This window comes from Falco rusticolus, chromosome 4 (assembly GCF_015220075.1).
Source record: "Falco rusticolus isolate bFalRus1 chromosome 4, bFalRus1.pri, whole genome shotgun sequence".
Classification (NCBI taxonomy): Eukaryota; Metazoa; Chordata; class Aves; order Falconiformes; family Falconidae; genus Falco; species Falco rusticolus.
In genome coordinates, this window is record NC_051190.1 from 44,516,529 (window position 1) to 44,542,740 (window position 26,212).

At 45.6% G+C, this 26,212-nt stretch overlaps 1 protein-coding gene across 8 annotated transcripts in view; it reads right to left on the reverse strand.

Moving 5' to 3' along the window:
* Window positions 1–3,867: 3,867 nt before the first annotated feature.
* The window catches only part of GATAD2A (GATA zinc finger domain containing 2A), a 66,864-nt gene continuing 44,519 nt past the window's right edge, over window positions 3,868–26,212 (reverse strand). For 6 of the 8 annotated variants that reach the window (XM_037383551.1, XM_037383553.1, XM_037383557.1 and 3 more), the window contains 9 exons: window positions 17,261–17,390; window positions 16,609–16,740; window positions 14,926–15,015; window positions 12,755–12,886; window positions 11,498–11,665; window positions 10,378–10,657; window positions 9,475–9,764; window positions 8,414–8,600; window positions 3,868–7,501 (listed from right to left, as the gene is read on the reverse strand). In XM_037383551.1, the coding sequence (XP_037239448.1) occupies window positions 7,371–7,501; window positions 8,414–8,600; window positions 9,475–9,764; window positions 10,378–10,657; window positions 11,498–11,665; window positions 12,755–12,886; window positions 14,926–15,015; window positions 16,609–16,740; window positions 17,261–17,390 (1,540 nt within the window). In that variant the 3' untranslated portion in view covers window positions 3,868–7,370. The remainder of the gene's footprint in view (window positions 7,502–8,413; window positions 8,601–9,474; window positions 9,765–10,377; window positions 10,658–11,497; window positions 11,666–12,754; window positions 12,887–14,925; window positions 15,016–16,608; window positions 16,741–17,260; window positions 17,391–26,212) is intronic. The other 2 variants (XM_037383555.1, XM_037383556.1) reach the window with 2 other exon arrangements.

Sequence of the window (26,212 nt, forward strand, 5' to 3'; positions counted from 1 at the left end):
AGTTCTTTGCTTTTCAGCAGCAACTGTTTCACATTTGGGTTGTCTGACAAATTTCCTTTTCAACGAAGAACCTTTATCCCCCGGAGCGGAATTCCTTATTCAAACACTCGTCATTAAGGCATCTGTGGAAGGGTTTATTAAGCTCTGTATTCCCACCCGGAGGGGGAGGGCTTGGCTCCTTCCAGCATCCCCTCACCCACCCTGCCCCGCACCCACCCACATCCCATTTATCCCAGTTTGGGATGGCCCAGGACACATCATGCCTCGCTTCCCCATCACCACCAAAGCCCAGAGCAGGGGACCGACACAAAAATCAGCTTTTTAATATTTTACTTGTATTTAAAAGTGGTTTTACCCATCTCTCCCTGGTTATGCCTTCCACCTGCTGTAGCTAATGATGGAGAAGGATTCTCTCATTCATAATTTGTATTTATGATTTATTTTTAATAACAAAGGTGGTATTTAAGGAGCCTGTCTTCGTACGGCTCACAGCCCGAGCTTTTCTTTGTTCCCTGGCTGAGACCAGCGCGCCGAGGCGCGGGATGCGACGGAGCAGCTCCCACCTGCTCCAGCCAGGTGAGACCCCGCCGGCGGCTTCATTTGGAGCGCAGGAGCTGATGCAATCCCGTCCCGCTGTTACACAGGGCCGCGTCACACTTGGGACCCAGCCAAGGCATTTGTAAGATCCAAATGAACCTCGAAGCCTCTTTGCTCCCGAGGGGATGAGGGGAGCAGAGCCGGAGCTCGGGAGCGGGTCCAGGTGCAGTGCTGCCCTGGGAAGCTGGGGGAAGGGTCTTCTCTAGCTGCTGGGAAATGGGAATAAAATGGGTTGTGGACAGTGTTGCAACGGTTATCAGGAGGATACAAACCCTGGAGGTGACGTGCTTTGCTGATACCCAAAGGGCCTCTTCCTCCTCCTGGTCCTCCTCCTCCTCCTCCTCCCAAGGGGCTCAGCCCCTGCCCCCACTGCACACCTATAATTTCCAGTGGCTGAATTTCCTAACACAGCCCCTAAACTGGGAGTTTTTCCCGGGGTGGAGTGGACTTAACCCTTCAGCTGCCAGCAATATCTCGATTAGCCCGCACAATCTGCGCAGCAGAATCGCCTCCGTGACTTTTGAGATGCTGACCGGTACCTGCTGACTCTGCACCGGTACCTGCTCCAGGTGCTCCCCCCCAAAAAAAAACAACTAGGTTGGGATATTGCCACCTCCTGCCACTTTAATCCACAGCAGATCACTGGGTTTGCTACCAAAATAGCGTTAATAGCTTGCACTTCAGCAGTTTTGCATAAAAAAAGACTTCCTCAGCAAGAGCCCTCACCAGCACAGCAGTTACACAGCTTTGAGGAAAACAAAACAGCTTGAATTAAACTGGTTCTTGAATTAAACTGGTTCTTCATCTAAACTGGTTCTTGAACTCACATATTCAGAAATTCAGAATTTTTTCCAGTTCTAGAAGGTCAGAAAAAGCTCGTAAAGAACCCCCCAAAAAACCCCAACACCCCCCACACACATGGTGAAGGTCAAACGTTTCCAACCCCACGAACACTGCGTTGGGGTCAAAGTGGAGCCAGGTGGGTCTGGGGTACCTGGTGCTGCCCCATGCTGCTCTCGGTCACTGCCGTGGACCCGCAGGGCTCCCCTCGTGGGGAAGGGGCTTTGCCCCTCGCCATCACCCCCTCCTTGCTGCTCTACCCCCGCGCGCCGCCAGCAGCCCCCGCAGCTCCTCCCGTCACCTCTTGCGCTTCCAAAACAGGGTCTGACGACGCCAAAACGAGTTATTCCTGCTCACACCCAGTTATTCCTGCTCACACCCGGAGCAAAGCACTTCCCAGCCTCGGCGATTCCAGGCGGTGCCATCAGGAAGGCGCAGGAACCATCACTGCTCTGAAACAGCATCTTCCCACCGACCTCAGGGACCGCGGCTGGCAACGGCCACAATTTCGGGCAGGATGAGGCTGGGATACTCGATGGGGACTGGGGGGGCTCCAGCTGTGCCCAGTGACAAGCAGTTAAGTGTCACGGACACACAAATGCCCAGGGCTTGATCCAGCACATCCCTGAATCCAGAGTTATGGTCTGGCCCCTGCCAACACAAACACACACGCTGCATACACAAACCCGAGCTGAAAAAAACCCCAACCAACCCCAAACGTATTTTTTTCCCTCCCTTCAAGCTGGGCACTTCCCAGGCAGCCGAGTGATGCTCCAACCACTTTGTTTTTAATCCAGAATTGGGGCCAGAAATATTCCGGCAACGTTTTTGTTCAAGTTTGCGATGCAAATCTCCCCTTTCTCCTCCTCTCCACTGGCTTGTTGAGTTATCCTGGAGGATTTAAATAAACTTACGGACGTATTGAAGGATTTCAGGAGGTGCACGGGGTTATATTCCCAGTTTGGGAATGGCAGAGTGAGTGCAACCGCAGCGCTTCAGCTCCCACCTGCTCTGTGGCAGGCAGGGAAAACTTCGTTGTTCCAGCGTCTTCGGATGCTGACCTGGGAGTCAAGTTGTTACGACAGGACACGTACAAGGGATGGGACCCCAAGGGTCTCCGAGGGGCAGAGGTGGTGATTCCAAGTGAGAAGGGCTGAAGAGGCGCCAGGGTCTCGTTCTTGCCTGGAAAACTCGTGTGCCAGCCTGCATCCAGAGACGGCACCTGGGAGGACATTTAATCCGTTTGGTGGTTTGTAACTTCAATCCACAAAATTCCACGTAGACTTTGCCTTCTTCCTTTCCCGGTCTCCCATCAGGGGGAAGAAACTGTGCAGTCACCAGCGGTGGAAATAAGACCTATATATCGATCTTTATACATATATATACATATATCTTTACATATATATATACTAGAAATAAGAGGCAGACCCAAGGCTTTGTCCATGTGTTTATTGTCAGTCAAATACTAAAAATCCCTCACGATACAATATACACAGATATCCATTTCAGATTCTTCCACCACTGAGACTTCTCAGGTTTTAGTGGGAAATTAATTTTTTTTTTTAGATTTTTGTTTTATTATCAAAGATTTAGAGTCACAATAAATACGAGTGACAAAACCATACCCTGCGCTGGCGTAACGTGACTGTTACGCTCCTTTGTTAGATGATTATAAATTTTTTCTAGTTTTTTTTTTAAAAAAAGCACAATGCAAGTTCTTTTGCTAAACGCAATATATGCAGAACTCTGCCTTAAGCAGACAAACACTACTGCAGTTCCTTGAGGTCTTTTTGCATTATATATATATATATTTATAATTTTAAAAAATGCCTTCTGCGATCCCCTCCTTCCAAAAGGAGAGGGTGAGAAATGAGCCAAGTGCAGTTTCTATTAAGACCTGCCTCAGCCTGCTCTGCTCTACTCACTTCTGCAGCACAAGTCCCCCCATTTTCCATTCTGAACTGTACTTTGGTAATTTTTTTTTTCTCCTTAGGAAACAAAACAAAATAAAAAAAAAAAAAAAAGAAGAAAAAAAGGAAAAAAAAGTGACAACTAGGTCCGAGAAGTCAGAGGTAAGTGAATGCTGCCCTAAAGCGATGATAGAAATAGCTACAGAAAAAAAGCCAACCCCAAATTATCTCTAATTTAAGATTAACCCAGAGTCTTCTGGCCATTACAGCTGGATGCCACATACAGGAATCCCTAGAACACAAACATTAGCCAAGTCACCATTTCCACAAACTGGAAACGCTGTGTCAGCCAACTGCACTCTAAAAATACAAGATTCAACCGGGCCACTCGTGTTCCTGGGCAAAGGGCTGCGACCTCGCCAACGCTCTGAAATCAAACCGGTAATTGATCAGGTTATTAAAAAAAAAATAATAAAAAAATTACAAAAAAAACCACACAGCTCCCAAATTGCAACACGGGTTTCAAATGAAAATCCGGGGTTTTATTTCACAAGTTGCTAAAATCTAAGTACAATAGTCATTTTCATTATTACTGTATTATAAAATCTTGTAGTCGCAATGTCTCAAAGAAAGGTTATATGGCTTGCAAGAACCAACGCTGCTCTAACCCTCTCCCCAGGAGAGGGGGGAAGCAAGCAGCATCTGAGCAATGTCAAACCAGCTCATGCAGCAGTTTGCAGCGAAGCAGTGGAGGGTTGGGGAAACGGGACACGATGCCGGGCGCTCCACCTGAAGGATCCCGATTTACAGCTTCAACTGTCGAGCAGCACGTTCAGTCTCTTGTTCTGAGGGAGCTTTAAGTAAAATGGTCTTTTTTTCCAGGAGAGGGCCGGTGGAAGGGACTTTCAGACAGCTCTGCAGCAGAACTAGTAGCCCTTATGGAGGCAGGAATCCCAAACATGACAGCAGGAGAAATAAACCAAGGATTTGTTCTTAAAAGTGTGTCTAAACCCCCCTCCTTCCCAATTCCCAAACAATTTAACCTTTAGGGCGTAACACCATTGTGTGAGTATTCCAGCTAACCAAGCTCTTCTGTTTGTTTGCTGTTTTTTTTAGTTAATTTTTTTTTTTTTTTTTTTTTTCCTGCAAGAAGGGGAACATACAGATGCGGGGGAGGAGGTTTGGAAAGACTGTAGCAAGTGTTTTAACGACTAACTAAACCTAGCATGGTACCTTAACCAGCCCAGTTCAACACTGCTCAACTGAATATGCAGTTTTGACTACAAAGGAAGAAGCAATTCTGCTGGCATTTAACGTACGTATACCACTGCAGTCTGCCCTGTGTTTACCTTAAACTCTGCAGAAACCCATATGCAATAAATATATCCTCTAAAGTTACCTGCAACACTCCAAGAACCACAGATTAAAACAGATGTCAAAACGGATTTGAATCCCGACAGCCCAATATATACGTAGTATCTTCTCTTCACTTACAAAGCCTTCCAAATAATTCTACCCTGACACGTTAAGATTGTATTTGTGGGGTTTTATTCGGCATGAAACGAAAACAGATTGCAGTCTAGCATTGCTGAGGGAGCAATGTTTGTAAGACGGTATGTGCAGACTCATTTTTACTGTCTGTTCCAAAGCCTAAAATAAGTCTTCTCAATTATTTTCAGGCTTATTTTAAATCTCCCCTATCCATTGTGCTGAAATTAAAATTTACAAGCTGCTTGTACTGAACTGGCGGTATCCAAAAAAGGTTTTGACATAGATTTTGAAACAGGCAAGTTTAATACTTCTGCCCCTCTTTCCATTCCCCTTTTTTCCAGCACCAGCTGAAGCTAAAGCTACCCCAACGCTAGAAAAAAAAGATGGTGGAAGTTGTCCAGGTTTCCCAAAAAGGCATTTTGAATTTTAGTTTGAGGAGTTTTGCTCGTTCTTTTTAAACAAATGTACTCAGGTGATGTAACAGTGCTAGACATTTGCACCAACGATGAGATAATGCAGGCAATTTGTCAGAAGAGAGAAAAAAAAACAAACAACCCCGAAAAAACTCCACACAGGTAAGGAACTGAAACTGTTTCATAATATTTCAAAGTGCAAAAATAAAATGCACTCAATTTCTCTCTCCACATCTCCCAATCCAAAATATCTTGGAATGAAAAGGAAAAATTAAAACCTCAAACCAATTCCTCTCATCCCCATTTAGCTCTTAATATACATTTGTAAAACAAACAAACAAAAAAACAAAGTCAAATTGAAATTCTAGGGCTTTATACAGCAACAAATACCATTTTGCAAAACTAGGTTTTCTATAACTACTGAACAGTTTTCAAAGTATCTAAATACTGATATTCACACAACAGAAGAGGGGCTAAAATGAACGTGTTTTTTTTTTTTCACTATGCAATAGTTAGATCTGCAGGGGGACCACCCAATACAGTTATTGGTTTAAAGTTAGATCTAACAGCAACTGCTAAGAAAATAGATTCAGCATAGACTGAATAGTAACCCCTCCCCCCCCCTTTTTTTTTATATATAGATATATAGATATATATATATAATTTTGCAAATAATTCTCATCAGCACTACTTCTAGTACTGATATGCAACATAAGTAGTAAGGCATGTATTTCAGCCACTTGAATCCAACTTTAATTTGGGAGAAGCACAGGGAAGAAGGAGGGAAGATGATGAGAAGGGAAAAAAAAAATAGTAAAACAACAAACCAAAACCAAAACCTGGACCTGATGGGTTCGGATTTAACCTGTGGAATCCCCAAAATATATTAAACCCACGTAGAAACCTGTCCTTAAAGCAGGGTTATACCTAAAGCTCTATCAAAAATGAAATACTGAAGTGACGGACAGAGGAGCATGCTTGGTACGCCTGGAAGAATGGAGCTCTAGAGGGATCAAGGGCGGCAGTTGGGCCCCCCAGGACGTGCTGCCACAGTCCTCGGGCCACCGCAGCATCAGGAACAGCCGCATCTTGGCGAGCATCGGCAGAGGAAGGAGCCTGCGACCGGACGGCAGCACCCCGCTCCTCTGCTCCCTCCACTTGCCCTTTCTGATTGCGTGCAGCTTCTGGAATTCCTTTTTTTTTTTTTTTTTTTTTGAGTAAAATTGCTCAAAACAACAACAACAACAACAACAAAAAACCCTCCAAAAAGAAAATAATCAAAGCCAGTTTCACTTTTAAGTCTCTGGGAACATATGAAAGGCCCAACTGCTCTTCGCTGAATTAGAAAGACTGAACAAAGGTGTTTGTCTATTCAGTAAATTAGATTTTTAGACTATCAACAGTTCAAAGTCTATTCAAAACAGAATCCAACAAAAGTGAGAGACTCCTGCACTGGTTCCCACCTACCAGACAAGTTGTGGTGGCAGCCAGTCCCTTAGGAAAAAAAAAAACATACTCAACTGGAATTTGAGTTTGCAACTTATTTATCATTAGCTCATCATCAGAAGATTTGGAAACACTATAATCTGTAGACTGCCTTCCTGGCTGGAGGAGGGGCAGGGAAGAAAAGCCAACGTGAACTTGGCTTAGCTATATGCATCTGCAAGACAGGGTTGAAATTCCTCTCTCCTTGAACTGAGATCCGTGCTTGCTCAGGAACGAACACCAAGTTCCTGGTGAACGGGTAGTTATTAATAAAGAAACTGAAGGCAGAGAGTCGTTTAGTCCTCCTTTTGTGCTGGTGACAAAAAAATCCAAACTAAATACATAAAGCAAAAAAAAAATATTAAAAACAAAAATAATATTCTTCCCCTTCCCTGACAGCCTTCATCATCAGTCAATCATAAGAATCTGAGAACCAAATGAGCTTAAGTCTTTCCCACCCACGTGGTGTCTTTTCATAGCAGGGACAGCAGCACTCGATGGGATGAGGAGTGGTCTTCTTGCATCCTATAAAGCCTGGGGCATATCCAGCTGGGATTAAAGCAGATTCCACTGTAATGTGGTATAAAAAGGATGGCAGAAACAGGAAAGTCTTCCACTTGGGCATTCCGCTGCATTATTTCCACGTGGCGGACTGTGGGATGGACCGTGGGGGAATCATATCCAGGAGATATTCACGCTGGCGGTCTACTGCTGAAGATGACTTGTGCACAGCTAAACTAGGATTGACGAAAGGTAAAGCCCCACCTGACGAGACACAAAAGAGAAGAAAGAGCAAGTGTCACAGTATGATACAACCACGGGAGAAAACACTGGCAAACACACACTACTCGCATTTTATCCAACATGAAAACAGATCATCTAAGCATGGGGCACGAAGGTCAGGCGCCTTCAGAAGATGAAAGCTTCCAAAATCATCTGAACAAAGAGGAGCAAGGTTTGGTACCAGAAATGAAGATTTGAGCGGGTTAGAGCTCTCTGCAATGAAATTACAGTTTAAATGATAAATTAAGCTGTCAGAGGAAAAGGAAAAAAAATAAAATTCAAAAGAAATGCATTCAATACTGGGCAAGAAAGTAGATCACAAAAGAGCTACTTGCTACAGTGTTTCCTTCCTTGAGATCCTAATTACCATTTAAGAAAAACAAATGACTTCTCAAATCAGATTCTCCAATACATATAAAAAAAAGACTAGATTAGAATTTGCAATTTCCATTCGTTCAAAGCAACAGCTTTAGTTATTTCAACCCTTGAGGAACGTGGGGAGTGCACACTGTAGCCTTACCTAGAGCAAAACCATCTAGTTACCTGTGCTGCTTTTGGCAACCAGAAATGAAACAATGGAATTAAACGCCCAAAACCAAAAGCCAAACTCCTGCAGCATGGTACAGACTCAACAACGAACAGTCTGATATGACATCTATTTATAAAATGCATAAAGCAGTAGTTTTTATTCGGTAGCATCACCTGATGGCCCGTTTTGATGAGCATAAACCGCACCAAAAGCAAGGGCCAACCATAACACAAGCAAAGCCTTGGCGTCGCCGGACTTTCATGCAGAAGTGTCAACGAGAAAGCATCCTTACCCAAAGAACTATGAGTGTTGGATAGAGTGCAGCTACTAAGTACAAAGAAAAGAAACTTTAGAGAAAAATCTACCTGTATTGATGGGAGTCTTCTTCCAGGCGGCAGCGCTGCCCTTGCTGACTGGTCTCTCAGCATGCTTACCTGGCCTACTCCCAAGTGCTGCTGCAGACGATGCATTCTGCAACTTGGGTGACTGGCTAAATGCATGCAACACTCCTCGTGGAGCTCCAGGAGGACCTCGAGACATCTGGCTAGAAGTCTGGCAAGAGAGCAAATGGTAAGACAGGCACAGCAGTTTTCTCTGGAGTACAACAGCCTTGACGGAGCTTTACTGCCCCTCTCCCCTGCCTTGGCTGCTTCTGCCAAGCCTGGAACACCTCACTAGTGGTTCAGGGCTGAAAACTTCCCAGGCATCTCTACAACAAAGTAAGAATCAGCTTTCTACTTCTGAAAGCACCTGTGAAGATGAGGAATGACCATCAACTGCAAAGCAGCAAAAAATGTGCAGTGTCAGCACCTCCACTGGCAAGCAACACTACTTCCCTGTCTTAAATAACCAGCGCCTCGATTATTCCAACTCAAAGCAGCACTTACACAGCTTCTGGCTTCCTCCACCTGAAAGGTGGTTTTACAAGGCATGTCAGACCCGGTCTCCATCATGGATGGTTGCTACCACCACCTTAAAACTTCACAGGCAACACTAGATGTTCCTGGCTCAAGCCAATTATTTTCCCCCCCCCTAACTTAGGTCAATTTACTCTGGTGGTTTGGGTGCTGGAGCACCTCCTTCCATTTGGTACACCCTTAACCCCCACCCCCCACCCCCCAGGAACAGATTTAGCAGGATACAACTTAAACACCCTGGTTAATTATGATTCTGCAGAAGAACACCACTCTCTTCTGTTCCTCAGGAACAGAGAACCTAATTTAGGTGTCAGGTCCCCATGTGACAAAATGTTAACACCGTAACCAGCCTGCTTTTAAGCTTACACTCACACAGACACACCGTGGAGCTTAAAGAAAGGAAATTCACGCATCATTTTCACGCCCGCACAGTAAGCGCTGGCGCTGGGAGCAGTGGGACCCCTGCCCCGTCGCCACCAAGACCTGGTTTCTGGTAGATAGAGCCTCACCTGCTTGAGCGAGTGGTGCTGCACAATGGGGTCTGCCTTGCTCTGTACAGGAGACGCAGTCTGTTGCAGTATCCTCTGCTCAATCTCCTGCTCTTGCTGCAGTGCTTTTACGAAGGCAGCCTTCAGTCGGTTAGTGTGCTCAGCTTTCAAGGCCTTTTTCTGATTCGATGTCATGCAGGTTTCGCACATAATGGTTCCGTTCTTCTCCTCCCTCCAACGGCAGGTGAAGTCAGTCTTACACTGAGCACACATATAGGGCTCGCGAGATGCTACAGCAACCGAAACTTTACCTGGGGAACACAACCAGCTTAGCTCAGCTCCAGCTGCGGCTTCCATGGATGAAGGAATACTTGACAAACCTCCTAATATTCCAGCATTAAAAAAAAAAGCCCACCCCAAAGCAAAACCTCTACCCTTAACTCCTCAGTCTGAAGCCTTTTACGTTACTAAATCTTTAAACTCTTTGTGCGTGTAGGTACCCAGCAGATACGTCTTTAGATACCAGTTAGAGATTTTAGTGGTGATGGAGAAACAAGTGCTATAGGAAGCAAACAGCAACAGGATGCGTTTTAGAGAAATCTTTACAATCAGTGCCTATGAGAAATCATAATTTTTTTTTTTAAAGACTCTTCCTTTAGACTTTTTAAAATAAACATTTTAGACATTTTTAAAAATAAACTTTTAAAATAGCCATTTAATAATGGTTTTCAAATAAAATTTTAAAGAAAGCAGTTTGAAAATCATTGAAGTGAATCCTAGATTTGACAAGAGTACGGCAACGTAACCAGTATGGCAATTTAATGCTGTGACACCTAAAACTCATTGCCGCCTGCTATCGAGGTCAAGTCCAGATGGGGAAGATTCTCTCCTCACCCCTGAGGAACTTTTTTAATGCTCTCTCACCTTGAGTTTCCAGCAAATTCTGCACAACTTCTTCCAACCCGACTAAGTAAATAAATTCGTTATTAGCTGCACTCGGCAGGAAGTTCATCTCCGGCGCAGGCGGCTTGGGAGGAGGGATCTCCAACAGTGTCTTCTCCAGCTGCTTCCGCAGGGCGAGCTTGGCGGCAGCTTGCCGGCTGGCTGGCGAGTCATTGGAGTTGACGATGGAAGTGGCGCTGGTTGTAGTAGCATTAGCCTGAGCAGATGTCACGGTTGTACCTTTGATTGAAGTTGGTGAAGCCTGGGAGGAAACACGACACAGCGCGGTGACGAGTGCCAGACGTTTGGACACGCGTGCTCCTCTCCCACTGCGGGGGAGGTGATGGTGGCTCTGGTGGCGCGGGGCGGTCTGTGCGTGGGGATGGCTGGCTGCCTGGGGCTACGGCAAAGCCCCTGCATCCACACCCTGCTTCAGTAGGTGACCGACAAGCCCACAATACGTACGTTTGCTGCAACACCACACCTGTCATCTAACGCTCTAATTTTTTTTTTTAAAGAACTTTCTTTTCCTTCATTGATCATTTTTATATGGCAGTTTTAGAAATTCTGAAGAAAAACCCCCAGGAGTCCTTTTCCTTATGATTTTGTTAAAGCACTGACTTGAAATTGTTTTGTTTATCTATAGCACCTGTACAGCAGTGTCAGCGTAGATGTTAAGTCGCTGCTTCAGTATCTCTTGGCGTTCCAAACAGCCCGTTCTGAGCTCTGCTTACCAGAACACTCACTGACACTTCTTAAGGAAGAGAGAAGAAAAAAAACCACTCTAATGGACACCTTCACATCGAAATGCCAAATGTGAAGTGAGGCACAAAATTCAGTTCGCTGAAATATTACAGAGTGCTGGGAAGAAATGTGTGTTTTCCTTCACTGCTACGTGCAGGAGGTTGATGTGAGCAGAGGAAGGGACTGCATGGGAAGAGCAAGGAGCAGGACAGCTGTAGTAATAAGCAACCACATCAGCCAGATGCTGGCAGGCCACACCAATTAGATACAGTAACTGGGATAATCAGTAATTAAAACCATTTATCCCTTCCTCTGAGGTTAATGTTATATTTGGCACAAAATATCTTCAGGAACTCACCTGCGGGATATTGACAAGCAGGCTGGTGTTGGGGACGTTGGCGACGCGGATCAGACCCTGCTGGATAATTCGCTGCCCCTGAATTTGTACGCTGGGGACCGATGCCCGCGGTGCCAGCAGCAGCGGCGGCGGCCCCGTGCTGGAGTGCTGTCGGATGTTGTGGATTTGCTGCGAAGAGACAGAAATGGGCTGATGCAGTGGTGCCAGGAACAGCGGCAGGGATGAGGGATCGGGCAGTAAGTGGTGGGAGTTGAATGGGGTGACATGGGACAGTGGAAATGAGGCAAGGCAGGGAACGCAAAGAAAGCGAGATAATAACATCCATGTCAAAATGGGATGTTTTTCCCTTTCCCTCTGTCAAAATGGAACAAGTAGAACGTAAAATGAGAAGAGATGCTCCCATGTGAGGCCACCATATTGTGGCCAGAACAGCTGTGCCACAAAAACCATAAATTTAAGTTTCAGAGTCAAATTTTTTAAAAATGTATAGTCGTTAAGCCCGTTTCATTTTAAGGGCATTAGGAAAGCTATTTCTCAGAATGAGTTTTTCTCCACAGTCAGAACAGAAAAGAAAATGAAATACAAATCTCTACCTTCCTCCTTAATGCTGGCTGTGCAACAGATCAAAGCAGACCTTTCACTGCAAAATAAATCCTCATTTAACAAGGAAGTATTTTTTTTCCTGGTATCCCACGGAAGTGTTAATTTTAGAAGACTGTATCAAATTAAAAACTGCTTTCCTACTCCTTTACTGACACCACTATTTTCTGTTATAGGTGATAAAGACCCTGCAAAGCAGCACTTTCAGACTTCCAGTCGACTATCTCATTTCAGCAGCTCTTATTCAATGGCAACACAGACACAAGGGTGGGGGGGAGGGGGGGGGAAGAGAAGAACGAGGGATTGTGTTTCATTTCCTCAGCTGCTGCTCTCCTAAAAAGCAGGTGAAGCTGGAAGTCTGTAAATTAACTTTCCTAACAAAGGCATACAAACTGCAGTGGCGCAGCTAAGGGAAGGAGGCAGACGGGTAAGGCAGCACCCTGCATCCCACAGGGTTTTCTCATGCTGCACTGGAAGTGTTGCGGGACAAAACCAGCATGATGCAGGCATCTTTCAGTGGCAATGCATCTAGCCACATTAAGCAATTCCAGCAAGAAATTCATAGGTTCCTTCCAGACAAGCAGAAAGATGATTAAGAAAATAATTAAGATGCATTAAGGGAAAACAGAGCAGATCGACTGCAAGGTAAATACTCACCTGTGCTCCTCTGACAAGAGGTGGCATTACTATCTGCGTGTTTTGCTGAGTTCCTAATTTTGATGAAGTCTGCTGCCCTCCGCGGACCAAGGGAGGAGGAATAACAGTGCCTGGTATACGTGTAGAAGAGGTCTGCAAAACAGAAAATAGTTTACTCGCATTGTTTTGTCCTGGAAAATTTATACGCATGCTCTCTTCTGCAGCTTAGCGTGCCGACAGAGCAGCACCTCAAACCTTACGCAGCCATGCAGCCGTGATGGCAGGCTGGCTACATGCTCGGGGACCGTTCTCTCTCATCCTGCACGGAATTCAGAAGAGTAAAGAGCCAGCCTGGACAACATTTTCCTCTGCCCTCCCACCACTGCGTTTCAACAGCTGAAGAACTGCCGTGCTGAGACACACCAGCAGCACACCAGAGCCCCAGCACCAGCGGGGAGCACGGCTCTCCCCTCCGCTGGTGGGACAGGTGCTGCATCTGCCTGGACTGTAGAACAAGAGATGGCCGGGCTGGCTTCAGTGCACTTAATGTCAGGGCGGGGAAAATAATAATAAAGGTATATGGGGGTGTGGGGGGAGTAAGAGAATGGGGAAATACTAACTGCTGCCTTCAGGGAGAAGCATGGGGCAGACAGAAGCTGGAGATGCGGGAACCCAGGGAGGTGAGCAGACTGGGCATGTGCATGTATGTGGGAAAGGGGGAAAAAAAAGAGACAGGGAAAGGGGAAAGCTTTAGGAAAACTGAAAAAGAAAAGGAATCAGGCTAGAGGAGTTTGAAAAATTGCTGCCCATGATTCTTGGGCTGCAGACTGCATTAAATCCTCATAGTTCCTCATAACACTATAAAAAGTGACACGCTTCCAGGTATCACACTCCTGCAGAGCACTCACGCTACGCAATCGAGCCCGAGAAGCGCTCACTGCTCAAGAGCAGCAAACCTCTCCGGCCCCTTCACATGGCTTTATGCACCTTGCCACTTCCCTCGCTCAAGCCCCAACCTGACCATCACCTGTGAACGAAGCCTCCTAAAAACACTAAGGCTCCCATTCCCACCAGTCCGAATGTGTACACACACGTACGTATTTAGGCACGTGGGAAGTTTTATCCACTTCTGTTAAGTCTTTCAACTGAAGGCCAAATGTTAACTCAACTCCTACACACAGGAATTAGTAAGAGTTTTTACAGTCAAGCAAAAGCAGATGGAGGTTAGGTTAATTTGCCCAAACATTGCAAATTAGACAGAATCACTTCAATTCTGATTTCTTAGCTCCCAGCTCTCTGCTCTGTCCAACCGAAGTTTCACTGTCTGATCGCTGAAGATTTAACTCGTGGTCCAGTTCCTCTGAAAGTGCTGTCTTCAGTGAAGGCAACTTGCCTCAAGGAAGAGATTACGTCAACTGACAGATTGCTTTTAGGTTTTGTGAATGTTTCCTAAATGGATAGCAAATTTACCCCTTCCCTCAAGTGTAGCGTTCTAGGGGACCTTGAAATGAAGAGTTGCCATTTTCCAAGTGAAAGCATTTTGTGCTGAAGCAGTTTTGAAATTTGTTTCAAATTAGCCCAAGGTAAATAACCAGAAATGTTTTAAATTCAAAAGCGAAACAAGATACTAGACTCAAGAGGAAGATTAGGTTGACAGATGTCAATTGCCTCTGCTTTTTTTTTTTTTCCTTCCCCAAGGCTTTCCAACATTTCATTTAATTTAGTCTGAACCAAGATCTTTCCTACCATCATGTGCCATTCAGCCACCAAGCGAAGAGAAAATCGTATGATTCACTCAGCTTTTACAGTTAATCACACTGAGGGCACAATTACGTCTCTTGAGGGTACTGCAACAGGCTGCCACAATATTTCTGTGTCATGACTCCATGGCATCCTCTTTCGCCAAAGGTTGTTAGTACTAGTATGAATCTATTTATCAGCAGAGTGGATCAGGATGATCAGCCACCAAAAAATAAGCTTATGAGCACTGCCTCTGTGTTGACATCCTACTTTCATCTCCCTCCCCAGCCAGCCTTGAAAAGCTTATGGTGGGGTTTTGGGAGTTTAAACAAACAAACAAAAAATTCCACCTGGCTCCAAGCCATTAATACGATGGGACTGTCTTTCCTGTTATATGCACCTTCTTCTCTGCTCCATGCCCTAGACCTGGCAGCCTGGCCCACCCCACTGACCTGGAGGGACGGCTTGCCAGCAGGAACACTCTGCGGTCCCCGCACCAAGGGCGGAGGGGTGGCCACAGCACTCCCAGAGGAACCAGCAGGCTGGAAGAGGAAAAACCAGAAAGAAAGCACAGACGAGTGTAAGGCTGTAAGCAGAATTACAGAAGCTCAGGGAATAAAAGTGTTTACCTCCTTGCGCCTCAGCAAGAGAATCTTCAAAGACTGTGGTTTTCCCCCTCCCCCAGCCCTTTCTTCCTCCAACCATCTCAACATGCGTATTTAAATGAAGAAATCATTAGGTAAGTATAGATAAGATTACACCCGGAAAATAAAAGAATCTATACACCAAAAGCAGAGCAATGTGGAAATCTATTTCAGCAGTCTCAGCTTCGAGCCCACTTCACTCTTATCCACCGTTACTACTAGTGGCAGTAGTACATCTCACTACATCTCAAGCATAATGTTCAAGCATAATGCAAAGTGAAAAAAAGTTTAGGAAAAAAAGACTTGAGATATTAGGAAGTTTAGGATAGTGTCCGTTTCGCCCTAGTTAGTTCAAACACCCAGAGCTCACTGCTCAGCGTTCAGCAGCGAGCTGAGCGATGCAGGTACTTGCATTAGTTTCCATCCCACCTACTGAAGCGCTCAGGAAGTCCAGGAGAAAAGACGCCAGTAAAGCAACCAAAACCAGCCAAGAGAGCTGTATGCACATCCATCTGCACCGTCAAGTGCACTTAAATCTACACATTGCCCCCATCACAATATCCATCAAGTCAGCATCACATGCTGTAAAATAATTTTTTTTTATTTGCTATTGTTACCAACACTTGAAATTTAGCCTGTGCCTTGACAGCAGCACGCGGGGTGCTCGAACGCCCCCTCACCTCCCATCTCCTCTGCTGCCACCCTCCACCTCTACCCTTCAGTGCCAGCATGGGTGGCACGTGGTGTGAGCAGACCAGGCGACCACTCTGACTCAGGTAGAATTTCTGCTGGGTTACAGTTTCTGCTGGGAACAGCTCTCCTCCCAGCACTCCGCACACTGCGCGCTGTTGTGTCAGATGAGGGGTGGGGACAGAAGAGGAGGGAGGGAAGGGAAGGGAGTTCAAGGTGGGAGGGCCAAACCATTCCTTCCAGGGGCTGCCTGGATCTTTTTGGATGATGCAAGTGTGTAGCTAACTGTAGACTTACTTCAGTTGGCAAGACCTGGAATCCAGACCTGGGCTTCTGCCGCAGAACGCAGCCCTCTGCCGCCAGCTCCCTGAGCCTAGGGTTCAAACACTTTAACTCTACCTGTCAGCACATTTGTTACGTGCAAGAATCTCTCCCAAACGTATTTCAGCAATCCCTCTACGCGGCATTAAGGACTGGATGGAGTGTTTAATAATTGGAAGTAAATTACATTCATCAGTGCATCTGAGTTTTAATGAAAAGGTCTTTGGTTTTTGAATACATTTGATAGGGTAAAACTGTTTTGCTGATTGGTCTTGGCAAGACAAAAAAAAGAGGAATTCTACAAAAAGGAATGGTTAGCAGCATAAAGCCCTATAACACAGACATTTTATGAAAAGTGAGATATGCTTTATTTTAAAGCTATTTCATTTCCACAGGTTATGGCAACTGCCACAGTCACTGAAATTTCTTCCCCTCCATTTCAAAAGACGAGATGGTAAGTATCTGTAGGAAAATAAATACCTTCTGAGTAGTGGTTTCCTTCTGGATTTGACTTTGCCGTAACTTTTTCAATAGAACAAGCTTTGCTTCTTCTAACCGTAACTCTTCTTTTAGTTGTTTAATCATTCTCTCACGCTCCTCTGGACTGCTTTTCTGCAGGGCCAGGTAAGGCAATAGAGGATGGGAAAACAGGGAGGGGGAAGAGGGAAAAGAACAGATACCATACAAGTTACAACATGAACTTACAGCATTATAATTGTCATGTATGTCTTAATATCACCGACATACCTGCAATATACGGACACGAACTGAGTACAGAGAAAGAACTCGGAAAAAAAAAAAAGCATTTTCACTAGCAAAACAAAGTCAAATGAAGAGTCAAGACAACAAATCTGTGTTATGGTGTGCTAAGGGACATTGCATCCACCAAAATGCCAATTCTGAAAAAGATGCACTTTTGAAGCATATAAAAATCAAGGAGTTAAGAGTCTGGAAAAAGTCAAAAAGGGTATCAGCCTTTAATGGCTTCAAGATTCCCCACTTGCAAATCCATCTTTATAAAACCACGTGTTCACGTGGCCCTGTGATCACAGGTGCCTCTGTAGAAACAAGTGGTGTGTTTTCTTCTTTCTGGTTGGCACAATTTAAAGTGTGTCAAGACAAGAAGACTCACCATGAGTGCCTCTGTGTTGGTCTCTTTTAATGCTATTTTTGTTAAACCATTCATTCTAGGGCTAGAAGGTTCATTGTCGGATAACACTATAACGTCCGGTGAGGGGACCCTCTTTTCTCTTTTAATTTCACTGCAAATCAAAATTAAAATACAGAGAACACGTTAATAAAAACAAGTAAGCAATTACTTCATCCTGCAAAGCAACGTTATTTACAACCTTCTTCTAGATTAATATCAAATGTCTCAGATTCTGAATAAACCTGACGCGGACGAGCTCCATCGATTACTGCTCTCCTTGCGGGTATCAAGCTGCGCAGTATGAAAGCGTGCCACGAGGCAAGATGCAGCCACAACACATCACGATGGTGAATTCCTTCAAATGAGCAGCTTTTCCATCAGCCTTCACTCCCCTCAGAATTCCAGGGCTCTGCTTGCACCAGGGGAAGACCATATCCCAGCCCCAGGGACAAACAGGTCACTTGCTGCTTCTCTTTGGTGTGCCCAAGGCAGAGCCATAGCCCTCCTTTCCTCATCCCTTTCCTAATGCAAATATCTGTAAGCTGTGACTCTTCCTCACCCAAGTTCCTGAATCTGAAGGAAACCCAACACAAACGATACACACCTATTCACCTACCTAAGTTTAAGTACTTTATGGCATTATTTTCTTTCAACACCAATGCTACTAAATTTTTTCCCCACTATTAACAGCAGAAACTTCTAACAGCCTCAAAACCGATGGCACAGCCGTGCAACTTCACCCAAAACCACCGAAAGGTCCAGACTTATACTGAATTTAACTCTTTACTTGGCTTTAAACGCTCCATGCCTTGAGACAGCTGCACCTGAAGTCCCGACCTCTTGGCTCCATCACCTACTATTATTATATGAGAACCAAATCTTAAGTGACACGAAGCAAAAGGGACAGAGATGACGTGATGTGACAACAGCCGCCAGTCCTCTCATCTGCTGCACAAGTTGGTAACTGTCAGATGACCTTTGGAACCAGGATTTGGGATTTCAAACTAGGAAGGGCAAGTATTTTAGAGCAAGGTTTGCAGCATGTTTGCTGAGAGATCCAGCAGAAGCTTCACAGGAATGGAACAGCAAAGTCTTCTGCACTGCCCAGGAAAGGACAGTGCCTGGGAAAGGGCCATCAACAAGAATTTTAGGAGAATGTAACACAAGTATTTGTCTTTTAACCCAAAGCCAGAAGCAGGAACAAATAAAGCTTATAGTGAGAACCTTCCGTCTTACAGTTATTCATTAAACAAAATGCATAAAGAATTTCCATCAAGCCAGACGAAGCAAATACGTAAGCGTGGCTTGTACCATTCACAAATAAGAGATGGGGCATATGAGCTTTGTACTTTTAAATATCAGGCTATTACTTCTTAGACTAAACAAGAATTTATAGACCTAACTGACAGGCCACATTTATTAGGAACCCAACGATTAACAGAAATTAATCCTTATTATCTTATTTAGTGCTGCAAAGGCTATTCACACAGGGTAACGGCGCTGAAGAGCCGTGTGCCCTGCTGAGCTCTATGAAGCTCACCCCTTCAGTACACACAGCAGGTCAAACGGTGGTTTGGACACTGCAAAACCCACCTCAAATACTGCAAACCCCAACTTTTAAATTACAATTTCCATGCCAGTGGAAAAATTAAAAGTAGAGGAGTGTCCTCTAGAGGGCACAGCGAGCCAGTAAACTCGAGCCATTGACACTCCTGGGGTGGTTTCAAAATGAACAGCGGCACAGGTGAAGGATTTCCAGCTTTTTCCTGTACCTGAACGCACCAAATGGGCTCAGATTGCTCTTAGTGGGGAAGCAACTGGGTCGGGCCAAGCTCGAACCGGCTCGGTAAACTTTTGCCGGCAACGGCAAAGAGCAGCCGTGCAGGGGATGCACCGACGTGCCAAGCTCGGCACTGCTGAGCCCTTTCCTGATGACAGCCGGGCAGCTCCACGTGAAGGACAGACTCAATGGGCATCAGGCACTGGCCGTTCCTCCGCAAACTTTACGGTTAAATCCCTCGTGAAAAGCACAGGTGGTTAAGTTGGCTGAAAAGCGGAGGATCACAGGAACACGAGGATCTGAGCAGCCAGCGTTCCCAAGCTGATCCAGCCCGCTCCGGGAGGACAAGGGCTTGTCTTGCCCACAGCACCGCAGGGAGTGGAGCTGCCCAAAGCTACGGGATCAACAGTTACAGCCCCAATGCATCTGCAAACACGTGGCGATGGGAAAGATTTTATCCGGAAAGGGATGATGACCCTGCCAGCAGCGACGCTTCGCCCCCTCTCCGAGCAGTCGGGCTGTGCTGTGTGGGGAGGTTGGCGGGAGCTGGGAGCTGCTCAGGGTCCATGCCGGAGCCACCGCTGCCACGCTTCGGCCAGCTTTGCTCCAGCCGAGGCGGCAGTGCCTGAACCGGCTCCATGGAGGCACCGGGGCTGTCCCCTCTGCACGGCGGGGCCTCACGTGACACCGAGCACGTGACCGCCACGGCGAAAACCATGGCAACGGCCGGTCCCAGCCGGTGCTGCCCAGCCGTCATTTTGTGAGGTGAGGTCGGGCTCAGGTGCTGGCAGAGAAAATGGAGTGGCCGTGCCCAGGGGTCCCCACCACCCCCGGTGCCCACCGCCCGTTGCGGGCACGTGCGCCAAGGGGCACTTCTCAGGAAAATAAGGGAGAAATGGCAAAATAAAATAAAAAAATAATTTCTGAAACACCGCAAGGGAGTCACCGAGCACATTGTGGAGTTCTGGGTTTAATTTTTGGGCTGGACGAAGGAGACATGAGGCCGGGTGGCCCCTGGGACAGCACAGGGAGGAAAAGCTCAGCCCTGGCCCAGCTCAGGTGCTGGCACGGAACAGAGCCACCCGCAGCCCAGCAGGACCGACAGGACTCTGCACTCATCGGCCACCCAAGCACTTCTGGAAGCACAAAAAGCCACCACCGGAGCGAGGAGGAGGAGGTGGGCACCGTGTGGGCCAAGCCGGGGTCTTGGCCGAGGGGCCACTCATGCTCCCGATGCAGGACCGAGCACCGGCAGCTGCTCCCAACGCTTCGGGCCAGCCCCCAGCCCACGCCCAGGCCACCAGGAGCCAGGGTGGGCATCGGTCCGCCCGGCCAAGGCCAATAGCGGCTGCCTGGCCACACTGGGGTACCACACACGCCTTCCCCCACAGTCCTTCCCGGGATGGGCCAACAGCATCTTTGCCAAGGAGATGGGTCAGGGGTCCCCTCGGCGGCGGGGGTCCCCTCTGTCACCTCCACACACTTAGAAGAGAGCAACATCAAAGCAAGGCATCTATACAAGATACCGCTGCTTTGCACAAAACAAAAAAAATCCAAACAAAAAACCCCCACAAAACCAAGGCTGCCCAAGCCATTTTGCGGGACCACGACAGGAGATGTGGAACAAGGCAGTAAAACCTTGCCCCAGCAGCTCTGCCATCAACCCCATCCCTTACTCGGGCTGTGAAGCAGGAGAAGATGAGACCAGGAGTGCCCATCACCAGCCTGACAGCTCTCCATCTAAGGGCTTCCCTGAACCCGCACGGTTTCTCTGCTTTGCGAGGTACATTATGATATTCCTGACAGCTGCACTGTAAGACACTGATCTAATAAAAGCTGCATTAGCAACCGCTGCGTTCAGAGTTTTCATGTATTTCCACAAAAGCATTAGTTGTATCTATTTACAACCATCTCCCTCCACCAACGCTGAGCCTGTTGACATGCGACCTCACAGAGGAAAACCCTTCTTGAAAGAGAGATACTATATATATATTTTTTTTTTAAGGCAATGCATATTGACCACAGCATTGTTCAGACTGCTGTTGAGTATCTCAGGATTTATATCCTCAGCGGCACAACCAACTGCAGAGTGAATGAGGTGGCACAAGGCTGAATGCCAGAAATGCGGACCAGAACTCTGCAAAACAACCTTCCTTCAAAAAGAAATTTGCTTTACTCTTTTGTTAGCCTGTGTGTAAAGCAAAAAATTCAAAGCAGATGTTTCAAAATAAGACAGACAATGGAAATATCACCACTTGCAGAAAAATACTGCCACCAGCAGTTAATAATTTGGGATAACTGCCCTGATACTATGACCTTTATCCTTTGAAGCCATCAGGCATATCCTTTAGCTAAATAAAGACATAGTTCTATTATTCTCCCTTCAGCTTTCATAAGTGTTGTTGTCTCAATCATTTGGACTCTGCGCTGGAAGATGAAGGCAGGGTTGCTGCCCAGTTACGTACACCCGTTTAAGCATTTGCAGCAATAAACCACAATCTAACAGAGACCTTACAGAAAGTTTGTGTAAGGAATCAAATGCAGACCTCCGAAGTCACCAAGTATCCTAAGAAAAAGGCCACACTTCCTCCAATATCCTCTTTTAAAACCTCAGAGCACAAGGACAGATGCATCATGCTATTCAAAGAGTTTTCCTTGGTGTCTTGGAGCATCCTGTAGCAATTCAGAGCACATCAACTATTCCAGAACAAACCAAACCAAACCAAGAAGCTACTTCCCTGTGGGAACACTGTATTTATTTGCTGATCTGAAGAAAAGAAGAAGGTCAGGTGGCCGAACCCAGCCTTGGAGGTCTGCTTCCACTTAGCTGGGCCAGAGGAAGATGAATTAAATTTTTGTCTTCAAGATGATACATCTGAGGTCTTAGGGACCTTGGTGCGGACTCAAGTTTTTTCCAACAGATTCACATTCCTGTGAGACAGAAGTTTCAATGGAATACAACCAAGGAAGGCAAAGTTAAAACTTAACATTAGTAAAAGAAAAAGAGACACCCAGGAACTACTGGCTCTGGTGGAGGGTTTAACTTCAGAGGACTGGAGCTTCACAACATCAACAGAAGAGCTCCTGGATCTCAACAAGCATCTCTGCATATGTTCCTACTGATCCAGAAGCACTACACAAAAAATAAGCTTCCTTTTACAGACCAGATCCTACCCATGCTCTAAAACGTCCTTCTGATCACTCTTCCAAAAAAAAAAAAAAAAAAATTTTTAAATGGTAAAAATAAAATCAATGCAATGCTCACTTCGTTCAAGTTACAGAACTACTGACCCGAAACATGCAACGCCCCACTGCAGAGCAAGAGACCCCACTGCACAGCCCCATCCTGCGGTATCCCCCCATATTCCGCCCATCCGCAGGTAACCGGAGACACCATCACAGTGGTTATTCAGAATAAAGCTTCATCTGCATTAGCAAATACGCAACAGTTTTGTCTCAGTCCATTCAACAACCTCTTGTATACTCTCACCCAAAAGTAGCTGGCAAGAAAGGAAGACAAACAAGGAAAGAAAAAACCATGCAGTGGGGAATTTGTTGTTTGTTTGTGGGTTTTTTCTTTTTTTTTTTTTTTTTTTTTCCTGGAGATGTTTTATCTACGTGAATTAAAGAAGTTGCAATGGATCTAGTGACTGTGGTGTGAAACTGAAGTAGAACAAACTTCGCCCCTTCCTCCAAACATAAAGGAACGAAACTTTACTCAAACTATGTGTGCATTTAAAATAAAACATTAAAATTCCCCAAGAAGTTTTGGCACAGGTTTTGTCACATCCTTTATAACGCGTACCAGGAGGCACAGACACAACCTACATAAGATGAAAAGGAGATCTACAGTATGGGGCTGTGCCATATTTCCAGGCTTACTAATGGGACGAGAGGAGCCTACTGCTCTTTACTGGCACTGCCGTGAACAGCGTTCCCAGTAAATTCCAGTAAAGTGGAGAGTCTGGTCAGCCAACACAGGCTGCATCCCAACGTCCTTAAGCACATGTTAGAATTTCAGCGTCAAACCCAACCATTTAGGAAGTTGTAAGTGTGATTTGGCCAGATTAAACAAAACAGAAACCCCCAAAACAACCTAAAACCCTTCAAAGCACCAACATTTAGCATCCAAACCCTACCACGAAAATTCGGAGCACAGCCACCAGGCCAACTTTCCTACAATCTCAAAACAATCTCTATTAGATGTTACTTTTAATTATCCTGCGTAACAAAGGGATGAGATTATCCTGAGGTTCCAGAGCAGTGCAAGATTTTTCAAGCACACAAATCATAACCAGCAAGATCTAAAATTAAAGGAACTAAGGCATTCAGATAGATTATTTGACAGCACAAACTATACGGATGCCTACAAACTCTTCACTCTCATCCTTCCTGAAAAATGGAGTTTTCATTTAAGCAAACAAGCGTGGCTTAAGCCAGGCCAGCTCACATGTAATTTGAAGAAGTGAGATCTTCAAGCTGCGGGTAGATTTGTGTGTACCCCACATCAGGAGATGCAAGCAATTATTGGGAAAACAAACCAAATGTATCAAATGCAGACTTTTGGGCTTATCCAATGGGCTTACATTTCAATTAGAAGGAAAATCCATACTCTGTAGCTTAATGTGACAAGGGGACACAACACATACAGTGTTCTGGAATGTGGGGTTCTTTTGTTTGTTGTTGGTTGGTGTTTGTTTTTTTTTTTTAAATAAAATCCCAACTGATACAAATCCCGTAGGAATAATTTCTGTTTATCAGCCAGCCTTAGCTGTTTTTGATCAAGCCACAATTAATACAGATAAGATAATTAACACGCTAATGTACCACTCTTGGCAAATAGTGAAAACACAGAAAAACTGCAAGATGTTCCACAGCCTAAAAAGTTTTCCAGTTTGCTTTACGGAGGACGTGTTCACCCCAAGATTGCTATCAAGACAAAGCAAGAACTGGGCATAGACAGACAGATAGATAGAAGCCAACTCTTGTATTCATGTTTTATTAATAATATCACCCTCACCACTGCCATCACACTTGAGTGCTGTGACAAAAGCATTTTCTCACTCTCTCTCACTTTCCCTGTATCACTGAGAAGCTTCGCTTTCTAGAATTCTGAAGTGAAACATTTTTTGATATTATCTATTTGGAGAGTTACTATAATTTTGAGGATTTCAGAGGGCAGAGCGCATCAACCAAGCACAACACAGCCGCTCACAGGGTCAGGTAGTATCCTTCCTGTAAACACTCCACACCTCCCAGCAAGGTTTTCCTGCTACCGGGACATCGGTACACTGCTCCTGAAGGATCCTGATGCTTTTGCCCTAGAAGCAAGGACAACGTGTCATCCTAGACCTGTCTGAGCACAGCAGCTCCTGTCCAGATAGCCAGTTACACAACTGTGTCCAGAAGGATCACGCTTGGTCTCTGCCAAACCTCACTGTGAGCACACCAGGAATCAGAAGCTGAACCAGGGCTCTATGTGTGAGTAGTTCGGTTGTGTGGCTCAGGGAGGAGTACTAGAAAACACCTTGAAAAACAGTCAGAACAAACGTTTGTAGGTGGAGGGTGCTGCATCTGGAGTACGCCAAATGCACCGTGACGCAGCAGGCAGCACGACCCAAGAACGGCTCCAGGAGAAAGCCCCAGCTGGAAGCAACTGATGCTCAAGGCAGGGCAAATGTGCTAAAACTGTGTTTAAGGGGAAGGAAGGAACAGAGGAGAGGGGCAGAACAGAGGAAAGGGAAAGCAGAGCTTGAAAGATGTCAGGATTGAAGCAGCTCTTTCCCTCCAGCACCCGTGCTGATGTAAACCAGTGCATCCACAAGCAACGCGACAGACGTGGGACTGTTTTACCATCCCACTGCAAACCAGACGTGTCCTTATCGAGGCGGGAGGACTCTCCTTCCTCCCATTCCTTCTCTGCAGTAGGTCTAGGATAATTACACACCAGGGCAGCTAGCTCCCAGTGCTGCAAAAATGCCAGGCAGAGGAGCAAGACTTTGGTTTGGCCTTGGGTGACCTCTCATCAAAGACTTCTACCACTACAGACTTTCTTCTGTTTCGTCTGGCATCAGAAAATGTGCTCAAACCAGACTATTTTTAAATTTAGCTTCAAGGTTTAGGGGAAAAAATATATTAAAAAGAAAGGTATTTTTAAGTTTAACATGGAGATATGGCTAGGTTTGTATCTCAAATCTTGAAAAATCAACTGATTTCAGAAAGATAATCCATTCAATCAGCTTTACGTCAGCTAAACTGTGATTATTGCTGGGCCACCTTTTCCAAGGAAAATATTATGTTTGTCGTTCCAAAAGCGTTAAGGAAGTTTAAAAGCCAAAGCACCATACATCACTAAGCATGAATTTTACCCAAGAAGTTTGTAGCAGTTCAGTCATTTTAAGCAACAGCTCTTTTCTCATCTCAGAAAATCAGCTCAACTGCTTGAAAGACACAGGTCTCATGAAAGCTGGGAGCTAAATTCCTCTGAAGATCAAAGGTGTGGAAAGGTAAGTCCCATACTTAAAAAAAACCCCAACCCCCCCAAAACAACAACCTTATGAAATTAAGATCCACCTTCCCTACAAATGCCAATTGTATTCATATATATGCAAGAGATGGGACCCATCCAGAGCCAAGCTTCCTCTCTATCACTGGCATCTCCAGACTCCAATTGCATTTGCTTGGAGATATTTGCATCCTGCGGCCGGCCAGCTGCTCAGCACCACATTTGTGCTCTGGGAGCAGAGCCACGCAGGGACCGAGAGAGCTTGGGAAGCTGCTGCCTTACTTCCAGAAGTCTGCAGAATAACTCAAGCTCATTTTTGTCATTTGAGATGACCGAGGTTTTAATCCTTCTCTATTAAAAATTTTATACCAATAAGTGTTATGAAAGGTGTTCCAACTTAAACAGTATCCAAAGAGCTTACCCAAAGCCTCAGAAAATTCTTAATTATATTTATTATGATTAACTTCAGTGGACTTGAGATCAGACTGCCTCCTCACGCAAGCATATTTTTTTTGTAGGGGAAGCCTCTTCTACCGCCTTGCCGAAACTGAATGCAACAATATCCTATTACCACCTGAAACAGGAACGCTGTACGGAGGAAGGATGTTCTCTCGTCTCATGTAAATAGGTGTTATTGTTCCAGATGCTC